The 12,937-nt window shown below is 39.9% G+C and overlaps 1 protein-coding gene across 5 annotated transcripts in view; it reads right to left on the bottom strand.

Moving 5' to 3' along the window:
* Window positions 1-12,937, bottom strand: part of taf1 (TAF1 RNA polymerase II, TATA box binding protein (TBP)-associated factor) — a 172,676-nt gene that overhangs the window by 54,704 nt on the left and 105,035 nt on the right. For all 5 annotated transcript variants that reach the window (XM_072595164.1, XM_072595163.1, XM_072595165.1 and 2 more), the window contains 4 exons: window positions 11,797-11,946; window positions 10,751-10,870; window positions 10,340-10,515; window positions 2,378-2,619 (listed from right to left, as the gene is read on the bottom strand). In XM_072595164.1, coding sequence (XP_072451265.1) covers window positions 2,378-2,619; window positions 10,340-10,515; window positions 10,751-10,870; window positions 11,797-11,946 — 688 coding nt within the window. The remainder of the gene's footprint in view (window positions 1-2,377; window positions 2,620-10,339; window positions 10,516-10,750; window positions 10,871-11,796; window positions 11,947-12,937) is intronic.

The raw sequence follows: 12,937 nt of genomic DNA, 5'->3' as shown, positions 1-12,937 counted from the left end.
TGTTAAGCCCAATTCTGCCGTCATCTCAATTTCACAGATGCAGCTCCAAGAGAAGTCACTCATCTAGGTTTTGGTAATGATAGTGATGAACAAATAATGTTTGAGAATAACACCTACCCTAACCAAACAATTCAAGATTTGAACACAATTCAAAAATGTTTTCAACTGGAGAAATATTCTCAAAATTGCAAAAGTTTGCTTGCAGTAGCCAATCATTTAATATATTCATCTCCATTTAAAGTAAAGTAAAATCAAACCTGAATTGCTTTGAAATTAAGCTCCCTAATGGTCGCGTTTGTAAAGATAGAAATTGGTATGTAACACAGATAAGAAGTTCAATCAAAAATTCTGCTGAAGGAGCTAAATTCACCCAGAATATAATTTCAAGGTTATTCTCAAAATTGCATCTTGTTTTGTTTCTGGGTCAGTAGAGATTCCCACTCCTGATCACAGTCTAATGACATTTGCCATATAGATGCCAAGTACAGGTAAGATTGATCCTGGCTGTGATGCATTCCAATACTCCAATACTCAACATCCAGGTCAAGGCATGAAGACTAACAAGAACTAGAGGCTCATTGAGACCTATGGAACTACATTCCAACGAGAGAAAGCTGATGGGTGAACCAACAGAACATCACTGATTACAACTTCAAGAGACTTCATTATCTGCTATCTTTTCTTTTTACGAAGCATGTCCAACCTCATTACAGTCAACAATTTAGTCATTTCTAGTTTAACCAATTCCACAGTTCAATACCAAGCATTTTGCCCAACAACAAGCACGTCTACTATGCAAAACTTTACTACACTAAATGGTTAAAACAAAAATTAGCAATTTTAAAATTTGTATTCTACAGCAAATTCAACCTTAGGTGTAATAAGTTCGCAATTGGTTCTCAGTTTTGTTCAACTGTGTCTAATGTTTAATAGATTCAATACATATTGGGTAATCATTTTGATTAGCACAGTTAGAGATTATTGTATATTTGCAATCAGAAAATCGATCTCAAACTATTTAGACAAAATTCAACATTTTCTATTTAATGTCTTCAGGTGTTAATTTGCCATTCTCTATGTAAGAATTCTACTCATTGACTACAGTTCAGCCTTCAACACTATTACCCCCTCGAGACTGATTACGAATCTAACTGATCTCGGACTAAGCCCTACTCTACAACTGGATCCTCAGTTTTCTGACCCACAGGCCACAGTCAGTGAAGATTGGAGACAATATTTCATCCTCACCAACACTCAACACTGGAGCCTCCAGGGATGCGTACTCAGCCCCCTACTGTACTCATTGTATACCCATGACTGCGTCACCAAATATCAGACTAATGCTATTTACAAGTTCACTGATGACACCACCAGAGTTGGTTAGAATGTCAGATGGCGGCGAAACAGACTACAGACAGGAGGTGGAAGACCTGGAAAAATGGTGCACTGAGAACAACCTAGTCCTCAATGCCAGCAAAACCGAGGAACTCATAATTGACTTTCGATGGGATGTTACTCATGCCGCCCTCACCCCCATTACACATTAACAGCACAGAGGTAGAGAGTGTCAAGTTCCTGGGAGTAATCATCCACAACAAGCTTTTTTGGACTCTTCATGTGGACGTGCTGGTTACAAGGGCCCAACAATGTCCCTTCTTCCTCAGGCTGCTGAGGAAATTTGGCATGACGGCAAAAACCCTTGCCAACTTTTATAGGTGAGCCATCAAGAGCATTCTGTCTGGATGTATCGCTACATGATATGGCAACTGTACCATTCAAGATCAGAGACAGTTACAGAGAGTGGTGAACTCGGCCCAGACAATCACAAAGGCCAACCTTCCATCTATAGAATCCATCTACCAGGCCCAATGTCAAGGAAAGGCTGCCAACATTCTCAAAGATCCATCCCACCCTGGCAATGCTTTTCTACAACCTCTACCATCAGGGAGAAGGTACAAAAGCCTGAACACATGCACCAGCCAGCTTTCTAACAGTTTCTACCCTACTGTTGTTAGAACACTGAATGGACTCTCAAACTCTTAACATCCGCCTATACCTGTGTTGTTGTTTTTACTGCTGTTTACCTATTATTTTACCTATCTATGCTACTTAACCATGTGATCTGTCTGTATTGCTCGCAAGATAAAGCTTTTCACTGTGCCTTAGTATACGTGACAATAAATTCAATTCAATTCAATTCATCATTTAACCTCCACTGACATCCTGTACCACCTACCTTCAAGTCTACTTACTGCAGCACTCAGTTTCAGATACTCTTGCTGCAGCACCTGTTCACATAAAGTTGCAGCTAAATCTTACTTAGCAGACAGTAAAAATGATGCTTCGCCTGCAGAAATATTGAGCAAGTGTCACTCACATGAACCTTTCCTGTCTTTCTTCTCCTTTTTATCACGGTCCTTATCATTCCCAATTTCCTCTCCCATCAACATCCTCTGCAGTTCCTTACGCTCCTGCTCCTCACGCTCACGTGAAAGTTGCGAGCTTGTTTTCTTATTCTGTAACATATTTTCAATATTTTTTCCCATTTCCTCAAAATCGCTGTCTTCCGCAGAACTGCTGTCTGTGTCTGTAGAGAGAACCTCCGTTGAAGACAGGACCCTAAAAGTAAACAAACAAATTTGGTACTTTCTGCAATTACACTTGTCAATTCTGTGAAAAGTAAACTTATCAACTGCAAACAAAATATTAAATAATGTTTTCATCAACTAGTTTGAAATTCAGCTCAGTGATGATACTGATGTGGAAGTTCAGCCCACATCCCTCCCTTGGTTTCAGGAAGAATGCGTATTGTAACACTTTTGAGATGCGAACTGACTAATCAGTTCTCCTGGTTTAAAAAAATAGCTGGTGACATTTTTAAGAGACGCTGATGTTGAATTGCACCATCCCACATGGTACAACTTATTTCTAATATATATTAAATATTCAAATATGCAATGGAACAACAGTTCACAAAATGGACAAACAACATAATTCTTCTTTCAGAATCCTGCACACCTGGGATTTAGTAAGCTTAATAGCCAATAAAGAAAAATCACAAGTAGCTCAGGTCGAATATGCATGCAAAAGTATGCATGTTATTAGTGTTTGTTTAAGATGCACATTGATAAACATCTATCACATGATCCCTCAGACAAAATCATCCTAAAGATAGAGTGAATTCACATACAGTAAAGTCTCCGAATCTCTATTTGGTCAAGATATATCTAGGCTATAAATACCTCAAGTTGCTGACAAGGCAATGCAGCATGCTTTTAAAGTTAAAATACAAAGCTGTATTTGGATCTTCGAATTGGAAGGAAAGTTTGAGCTCAACTTCTAGGCCAATTACTCTTGAGGCAATCGTGATGAGCCATCTGCCTGAACCACTGCAATCCATGTTTGCAACTGTACTCCCATAGTAGTTGGAACTGAGTTACAGAATAACAAATCAATGGCAAGGAAAATACAGCCATGTAGCCAGGATGTTGTGTGACTTGAAGGCCAACTTGCAGCAGTGATGGTCCCATGCCTTAGCTGCCCTCATCCTTCTCAGTGATGGTGTTGCCTGATGATGCTTGCTGAGCTCCCACAGTGTATCTTGTATACAGTACACATTGGTGCCAGTGTGCTGGTGGTGAAGAGAGGTAATGTCTAAAATGGTAGACGGGCTTTTGACAAAACAGGCTGGTTTTGTCCTGGGTGGTGTCACAACTCTCAAGTCTTACTGAATTGCATTCATTCAGGCTGTCAAGTATTCAATCAAATTCTTGATATGCGGCTTAAGGGTATCAGAAAGAATTTTGAAAGTCAGGTGGCTGACTCATTCAACAAAGAACATCTAGCATGTGATTTGGTCTCATAGATACAACACTTACATGGCTGCTTCATTGACTCTCAGAATGTTGGTGGTGGGGGATTTGATCATTGCAATGCCATTGAATATAAAGAGGAATTGATTTGATCCTCTCTCATTGTACTTGGCTATCTCCTGACACTTGTGCAGTATATTTGTGACTTGGCACTTAATGGTCCAAGCTTGAAACTTGTCCTGGTCTAGCCATCTGCTATTCACTCATTTTTTGAAGAGCAGTTTTGTTCAGGCTCTTTGATGCCAACCAATCCAATGCTAATTTGATGTCAAGGACAGTCACACACACCTCACAAATGGAATGCAGTTTTTGTTGTGTATGTTTGAAGCAGAGTTGCAATTAAATTGTGAACTTGGCAGAAATTAAACTGAGCATTGAGGAGCAAATTATTGCTGATTAACAGTTGCTTGATACAACTGTAAAGGATGTATTCTACTGCTCCTGATCATCAAATAAAAGTAGACTGATCGGAAGCTAATTGGTCATGTGGATGTGACCTGCTTTCATGTGGACACACAACATTCCACTCCATTATGTCGACAGCAGTGTTATAAGTTCATCTAAAGCCACAGCAAGTTGTGTAGCAAAAATCTCCAGCATTAGTGCAAAGATGTTGGCATTCATAGTCTTTGCTGTATTCACTGCTCTCAACTGCTTCTTGATAAAAAGGCAGAGTAATTAGTTGAATGAGCTGAAGACAAACTTCTATGATTGGTACGTTATGACACCTCCATTATGGATGTTACACTCTGCAATTCTGACTATTAAAAGGCAAGCCATTTAGGACCAAGAAGAAGAAGAATCCCTTCACTTATGGGATAGTGAATTTGTGGAATTTTCTAACCTGAGGATTGTGGAACCTTAGCCATTGAGAAAAATCAATCCAGAGATTCACTGATTTCTAGTTATGATAGATACCAACAGATACGAGAATAACGTGGGAATATGGCATTTGGTAGATAATCAACCACAATCTACAATGGAAGTGCAACTATGAGAGGCTTTTTATTTTTTATTCATTCACGTGACATGAGTGTCACTAGCTGGCCAGCATTTATTGTCCATCTCTAGCTGCCCTTAAAAAGGTGGTGTTGAGCTGCCTTCTGGAATTGCTGTAGTCCACATGGTGTGGGTTAACCCACAATGCTAATAGGAAGAGAATTCCTGGATTTTGACCCAACAATAGTGAGGACCTAAAATATATTTCCAAGTTAGGATGGCGAGTAGCTTGAAGAGGAATTTGCAGATGGTGGTATTTCCATTTGTCTACTGCTCCTGTCCTTCTAGGTGGAAAAGGTTGTGGGTTTGAAAAGTGTTTTGACGAATTTCCACACTGCATCTTGTTGATACTGCACACTCCCACACTGAGCATCGGTGGTGGAAGAAGTGAATGATTGTGGATGTGGAACCATTCAAGCAGGCTGCTTTATCCAAGCTTCAGTGTTGTCAACTCTGCACATATCCAGGCAAGCGGGACAGCATTCCATCACACTCCTCACTTATGCCTTGTAGATGATGGACAGCCTTTGGGGAGGGGAGTTACTCACCCCGGTAATCCTAGCTTGTGATCAGCTCTTACTGCCACTGTCTATATGTGATGAGTCCACTTGGGTTTCTGATCAATGGTAAACCCAAGGATGTTGCTAGTTGGGGATTCAGTGATGGTACCACCACTGAATATCAAGGGGCGGGAGTTAGATTGTCTCTGATTGAAGGTGGTTGTGGCCTGGCATTTGTTGGGCACGAATATTACTTACCACTTGACATCCCAAGCCTGGGTATTTTCCAGATCTTGTTGCATTTCAACATCTGAGGAGACATGAATGATGCAGAATATTGTGCACCATCAGCATCCATCCCAACTTCTGACCTTATGATGGAGGGAAAGGTAATTGGTGAAGCAGATGATGGTGGTTAGGCCTAGGACACTATGCTGAGGAACTCCTGCAGAGATATCCTGGAATTGAGATGACGGACTTCCAACAACCAAAACAATCTTACCTGCCAGGTATGACTCCAATCAGTGGAGAGCTTGCCCCGGAAACCCATTGAATCTAGTTTTGCTAGGGTTCCTTCATGCCACATTCGGTAAAATGTGACCCTGATATCAAAGGCTGTCATTCTCACGTCACCTCTGGAATTCAGCTTTTTGACAATGTTTGAACCAAGACTGTGATGAGGTCAAAAGCTGAGTGGAACCTAAACTGAGCAAGTGCTGCTTAAAAGTGCAGTTGATGACACTTTCCATCACTTTACTGATGATCAAGAATAGACTGATGGGGTTGGGGATGAGGAGGCAATAATTGGCTGGTTTGCATTTGTCCTGTTTTTTGAATGCAACACATACGGGGCAATTTTCCACATTGCCAGTGTTGAGGCTCTACTGTAGAGTTTGGCTAGGGGTGTGACAAGTTCTGGAGCACAAGGCTTCAGTCCTATTGCCAGAATGTTGTCAGTGCCCATAACCATTGCACTATCCAGTATTTCCAACCATTCTTGATATCACATCTGGGAATGCTTCGACTTTATTTTTGCACTGATATTTTGGGTTCTTCCATCATTGAAGATGGGGGTAGTTTGTGGAGCCTTCTCCTCCAGTGAGTTGTTTGATGTTTAACATAATTCATTATTGAATATGGCAAGACTGCAGAGTTTAGATGCAATTCGTTGGGCACTGGGTCATTCAGCTCTATCATTTGCTGTTATGCAGTGTGGCATGCAACTAGTCCTGCTTGGCAGCTTCAACATATTGACACCTTATTTTTTGATATGCCTGGTACGACTCGTGGCATTCCCCTCTGCACTTTTCATTGAACCAGGTTGATCCTCTGGCTTTGTGTTAATGCTCAAGTGCAGGACATTCTGGGCCAAGAGGTTGCAGATTGTGCTGAAGTACAATTCTGCTGCTGTCAATGGCTCACAGCCAGTCTTGAGAGGTGCTAGATCTGTTTGAAGTCTGTTCCATTTAGTGTGGGGATAATAACATGAAACACTATGGAGGCTATTCTCAACGTGAGGCAGGACTTCATCGAGTCATAGAGATGTACAACATGGAAGCAGAACCTTTGGTCCAACCCATCCATGCCGACCAGATATCCCAACCCAATCTAGTCCCACTTGCCAGATCCCTCCAAACCCTTCCTATTCATATACCCATCCAAATGCCTTTTAAATGTTGCAATTGTACCAGCCTCCACCACTTCCTCTAGCAGCTCATTCCATACACGCACCACCCTCTGTGTGAAAAAGTTGCCCCTTAGGTCTCTTTTAAATCTCTTCCCTCTCACCCTAAACCTATGCCCTCTAGTTCTGGTCTCCCCAACCCCAGAGAAAAGACTTTGTCTATTTATCCTATCCATGCCCCGCAATTTTGTAAACCTCTGTAAGTGTTACACTTCCCAATATTGCCACGGACATGATGTTTCTGCTGCCGGTAAAGATAACGTCAAGTGTACTTTTCTCTCCTGCCAATGACCCAGTCTAGCAGTTACGCCCTTTATAATCCAAACAGCTTGATCAGTAGTGCTGCTGCCAAGCCACTCTTGGTGGTAGACACTGAACTACGTTTCCCAAAGTCTCTTTTGCACCCTCACCACTCTCAGTGCTCCCTCCAAATGTTGATCAACATGAAGTAGTACTGATTCTGCTACCTAAGGAGGACGGTACATGGTAATCAGCAGGAAGTTTCCTTGGCTATGTTTAACCTGAAGCCATGAGATTTCATGGGGTATGGAGTCAACATTGAGGATTCCCAGGGCAACTTCCTCCTGAATATGTATGATTGTGCTGCCACCTTTGCTGGGTCAGTCCTGCTGGTAGGACAGGGCATATCCATAGATGGTGATGATAGTGTCTGGGTATGATTCTGTGGATATGACTATGTCTGACCAGTCTCTCTCACTATTCCCAGATATTACTAAGGACGACTTCACAGGGTCGACAGGGCTGTTTCTCCCGCTGTCATTTCTAGTGCCTAAGTCAATGCCATGTGATCCATCTGGTTTCATTTCTTTGTTGAGACTTCACAGTGATGGATACAACTAAGTTGCATGCTAAGTCATTTCAGAGAGCAATTGTCAATTTTAACCACAATTCTGTGGGTCTGGAGTCACATGTAGACCAAATTAGGTGAACATGACAGATTTCGGGTGGGTTTTTCCGACAATGGTTTCATGGTCATCTGCAGACATTGGATCGATCGAAATATCTGTTGTGTCAGGGTTCAAACCTGGGTCCCCAAAATATTCGCTGAGTTTCTGGATTAAGTCTAGTGATACTACCACTACAACATTACCCTTACTGAATTACTTAGTCCTGCTTCTAGATATGCAAATGTTTTAGCCTTTATTTGCAGTTAGTTGCTGGGGTCTATCAATGAAAATTGGAATATTCATGGCACCTTCTTGTTTAGTTGTCCCCAACTATTTACCCGAAAGACTTGTACTGTGCTGTACTTTTCTATGTTCTATTTACAACCGTATGTGCCAGCAATACAAAGCTTTGATTTGACTCATTGATTTTGGGATCACATGATTCTACCTTTTAGAACTTCTGCATCAGAGCGTCACCATACTGACACTTCACTTCTTAGGAACAGCTGGAATTGCACTTGTGCACTTTTCATTTAAGCAGGGTTAATCTCCTGACTTCACAGTCATGGTAAAGTTACAGAATATGTCAAAGCATGAGGTGATAGATTGATGGAATACTGCTGATAGCCCACAGCACCTCATGGATGGCCAGTTTTTTAAATAGTGGGCATCCTCAATATCAGGATGCGCCTTTAACTCTTCAATGTTCAACGTTGAAATGTCAAGAGAATCAGACACATTCAGAACAATTATAATTGGCTTCACATTGATATAGATAGATGATGATGTCGATTGAATAATATTGTTAAAATGTATTTTATTAAATTAGTTTTAATTCAATTACATTGCTATGACCAGTGTGTTGGTTTGAGAGAGTTCCACTAGTGCAGCTTCCTAAGGGGTGTAAATTTCTACAAGAACTGTTACAACTCATCTGGAAAAGTGCACTGGTGTCAAGCTCACTACTTCACAAAAGTTAATGATTTATCCAAAGTACACAAAACCCTTAATTTATTTATCTGATGGAATCAAAATAACTAAATACACTGCCCAGGTTCCTGCACTTAAGGAGAACTACTGGTTAGTACAAACAAACCCTAGTGACAGGTAAATGAAAACTTTAACCTGGTATCTTGTGATTTCTGACTTTGGCCACCACAGTCAAACATCAGCACCTCCACACCACAGGTAAACAATTAACATATACCTCCCCTAGACAAACTCTCATCCCCTTTCAAAGCCCTGCATGCAAATACAGACAAACAAAAATACTCTGGAGTTATAGGCGGAAGAAAACATCACTGGGAAACATTGTTTAATAGCAACAGTCCTCAGGATTGGTGAGACGGTCCTTTTACTTCCCAAGACCTTTTGTTCTCTGATCTCTTTCTCCAGATTCTTTCAATTTTTCACAGGAGGCACAAGTAATTTGTACACTAATTATGAAGTTTCTTCATTAATCTTAAGGCAACAGTTTACAGCAACTGGTAATAAAAAAACAGCTGCCTTTCTTCAGCCTCCAGTTACTTTTAGAGCTGAGAAATAGAGATGCAAAATCTGTTCATTCATCAGTCTGGAGATACTACACCCACTAGCGTAAGCATCAAGGTGTTCACCTACTCAGGAGTCAATCAGTCAATTGTTATCAAGCTGATGACCTCTGGCATCCATAACTGGACACAACCGCACAATCAACAATCAATCACTGGACAAATCTCACTCTGTGCATACCCCAGTACCATGGTAGCTTATCCCTCCACCCCTCCTTCTGGAAAAGCAGCTATGTAAACACGATTCACAATGAGTTCCAGTAATTTGCTTTTAGAAGTATAGCAGCTCCTTCCACAGCCCTTGGTTTTAAAGTTATTTTTTCCAAATTTAGTCCACAATCAAAAATGAAGAAAAATAACAAAGTTCAACCTTTACACTATGTTATTCTAAAAGAGTGGTTTTGGCAGACTTTGAAATGAAACAAAGTGTTTGAGAAACTCAGCAGGTCTGGCAGTATCTGAGAAAAAAGAAACAAAGTTAAAGTTTCTAATGAATTCAATTGTCACAACCAATGAACTTCTTTGGACTCAATTAAATAAGATCAACAGTGAAGTGTTCATTTGGTTCTCTCTCCACAGGTGCCACCAAAGGGACATTTCAAATCCAATTTGATTCTTCCGAAGAGTCCAAAGATGTTTTCATTCTGAAGAAAACTCATATTGGACTTGGACTGTTGACTTTGTTTCCTCTTCAGAGGTTTTGCAGTGCTTTTTATTCTTATTTCAGCTTTTGAGTGTCATTTTTATTTTGGTAGACAATGATACCTATGAGGCCAGTGTCTGATGCAAAAGCATAGTGAAGCTATAATCAAGAGCAAAATCTTACTTGTTCTGAAGGTCAAAGATTCGCTGACACTCTTCCTTGTATCGCTCCTGATGTTCAGCAACTGAAAAACGGGACCCACGAGCAAATTTACTCATGGGAGTATCGCCAGACCGGGCCTGTTCTGTTGACATTGTACGCACAACATCAATAACTTCCCATCGAGATAGCTTTTTAATCTGTTACAAATAGAATTTAAAATATCAAATAGAACATGTCAACCGTAATATTTAAATCTGAACAGAATTTTAGAATACTGCAACAATTTATAAATGACACAAAAAGAAATTGACAATAAATCTTAATCCAAATCGTTTGTTTGTGTTAAAAATCAAAGTTAATCCTACTATCTATTGCAGAACTGATAAGTAAAAGGATTTATTGCTGGCAAAATTGGGAAACGGAATAACTTACCTCTTCTTCTGGTACTCCAAACTTCCGAAGGAGCTGTTTGGCATTTTTCAGAGACAGGCGCCGCAGATCAGCATCTGTTCCTGTCACTGTCTTCTTCACAGGTTGTGGCTGGTTGTCATCCTGGAAATTGAGTTGAAAATTGGTTCACTAGATTTGTTTAAATGTAGTGAGGCTACTTACTTCAATTTACAAGGGCAGAGATAAATGCAAGAGTCAACATTTAGTTTCAACTAAAAATCTATAAAATTCCAAGGCAATTCTTTTGAAACTTGCAACACATTTTTGCTGTTAACAGTTTCAAACATAAAACAGAGTTCTAGAGAACTACCACTGGGTCCTTCTGCATTTAAAATTTTTAGCAAAATTAACACTTTTGGTGGGATCAAATTATTGGATCTTATCACTACTCTAGTGTCCACAGTGATAACTGGACAGCGATTCTAATATCAATGCCGTATTTGGCAGTCATTTTGCTTGTTTGTTCAAGTACTAAACATAGAGGTGATGTGCTTCAAAATCTTTACTGCTGGCCAGCATCAAAGACTGCTTTACTGCCAAGCAGACGCTGGCTGAAAATACATATCTCATTTTCCAAGTAGTCAAACTATCTTCTGTCAAAATGCAGAAGATGTTCCATACAATCTCATCATCAAGATGACTTCTTTGGAAGCACTTCACTGCAAGGTCAGTGAACTGGTGTAAAATGGAGACTATCATGTGAGTCTTTATTGCTGCAATGATTCCAGGAATAATAAGCTACTTATCTCACAATTTGCAACAATGATTCATTGACCTCCAAACTGTGGATCAACAGATTCATTTTCATTCCAGCCCAAAGGCTGTGTGTCTTGAGTGCACGTTCACTATGGTGCTTATTTTTCAGAGATTAAGGTTTGAAAGATAAGCATTACATTTATAAGAAAAATTGATTTTTGCTGGTTGTCAGTTTGAAGATTGGAATTAGATAGGTAATAGTAGATATAGTTTCTGGTGTTATACTAAGACAGCAAAAGTATAAGGAAATTATCAAACTCTTATGTGTTTACCTTTTGTTGCTGTGGTTTGTTGGGAACCTTGACATAGGAAAACCCTTCACCACAGCCAGTAGGATCAGCAACCCCAGTAACCTCCAGTAGACATTTGCCTTTCATTGCTGCAATGAATGCTCGTGTGGTATTCCAGGGTGCTGTTCTGACCTATAAAAAAGAGATTAAGGCAAATTAGTTAAGCATGAACTTGGTCATGTGCAAACATTGATAACCATTCTAGGGTTAACAGTCATAGAGTCTTCAAACATGAGCACCATCCACAAAAATTCTAGTTTGACCAAGAAACCAATCATGATCAGATTAAATCCAACCGTAGCACTATAAAATTCAGAATTGCTTTCACATTTATAATTTGAACTATCAACATTGTCAGTGTTGAGAGTAGAATAAGATAAATAGACAGGTCGATTAACAAATGTTATCTGGGTTGTTAACAGTATTAAATGTCCTCTAAATTATCCCATGCTCTATAGCTATTAGAAATGAATTTACTTTGCTTCGGATTGTTGCACATGGAGGTGGCAAGATACATTTTAATTTTTGAAAATATATTATGAACAACATGAATTAAACTACTGTTTCAAAAACATAACTTCGTTAAGATGCCCATTAAGATGGAGATGAGGGGGACATTTGTCTCTCAGAGCTGTGAAAGCTTGGAATTCTTTACCACAGTATTCAAATACATTCAAGGCTGAGGGAGAGAGATTCTTGAACTTTAGGTGATTGAAAGATTATGGCAGATCAATCAAGATGCTACTAAATGGCAGAACAAGCTCAAGGAACCACTTAGCCTACTGTCTTGAAGATACTTCATTTTTAAAATATTTTATTTGAAGACATATCATGGCTTGTGGAAAAAAAAGTAATCTTTTACCCCAAGTTTTGTAGAAATACTAGGTGTCGCTCTTTTTTAGGTCACCAAAAAGGTCATGAAAGGCAAAATTGTTAGTGGTGTCAAAGAGATATACAGCATGGAAACAGACCCTTCGGTCCAACTGATCCATGCCGACCAGATATCCTAAATTAATCTAGTCCCATTTGTCAGCACCTGGCACATATTCATCCAAATCCTTGCTATTCATATGCCCATCCAGATGCCTTTTAAATGTTGTAATCATACCAGCTGCCACCATTT

The sequence above is a fragment of the Chiloscyllium punctatum genome, chromosome 25, assembly GCF_047496795.1.
Source record: "Chiloscyllium punctatum isolate Juve2018m chromosome 25, sChiPun1.3, whole genome shotgun sequence".
Lineage (NCBI taxonomy): Eukaryota > Metazoa > Chordata > Chondrichthyes > Orectolobiformes > Hemiscylliidae > Chiloscyllium > Chiloscyllium punctatum.
The sequence above is the reverse complement of the archived record's forward strand: the minus strand, read 5'-3'. Positions and strand labels throughout refer to the sequence as shown.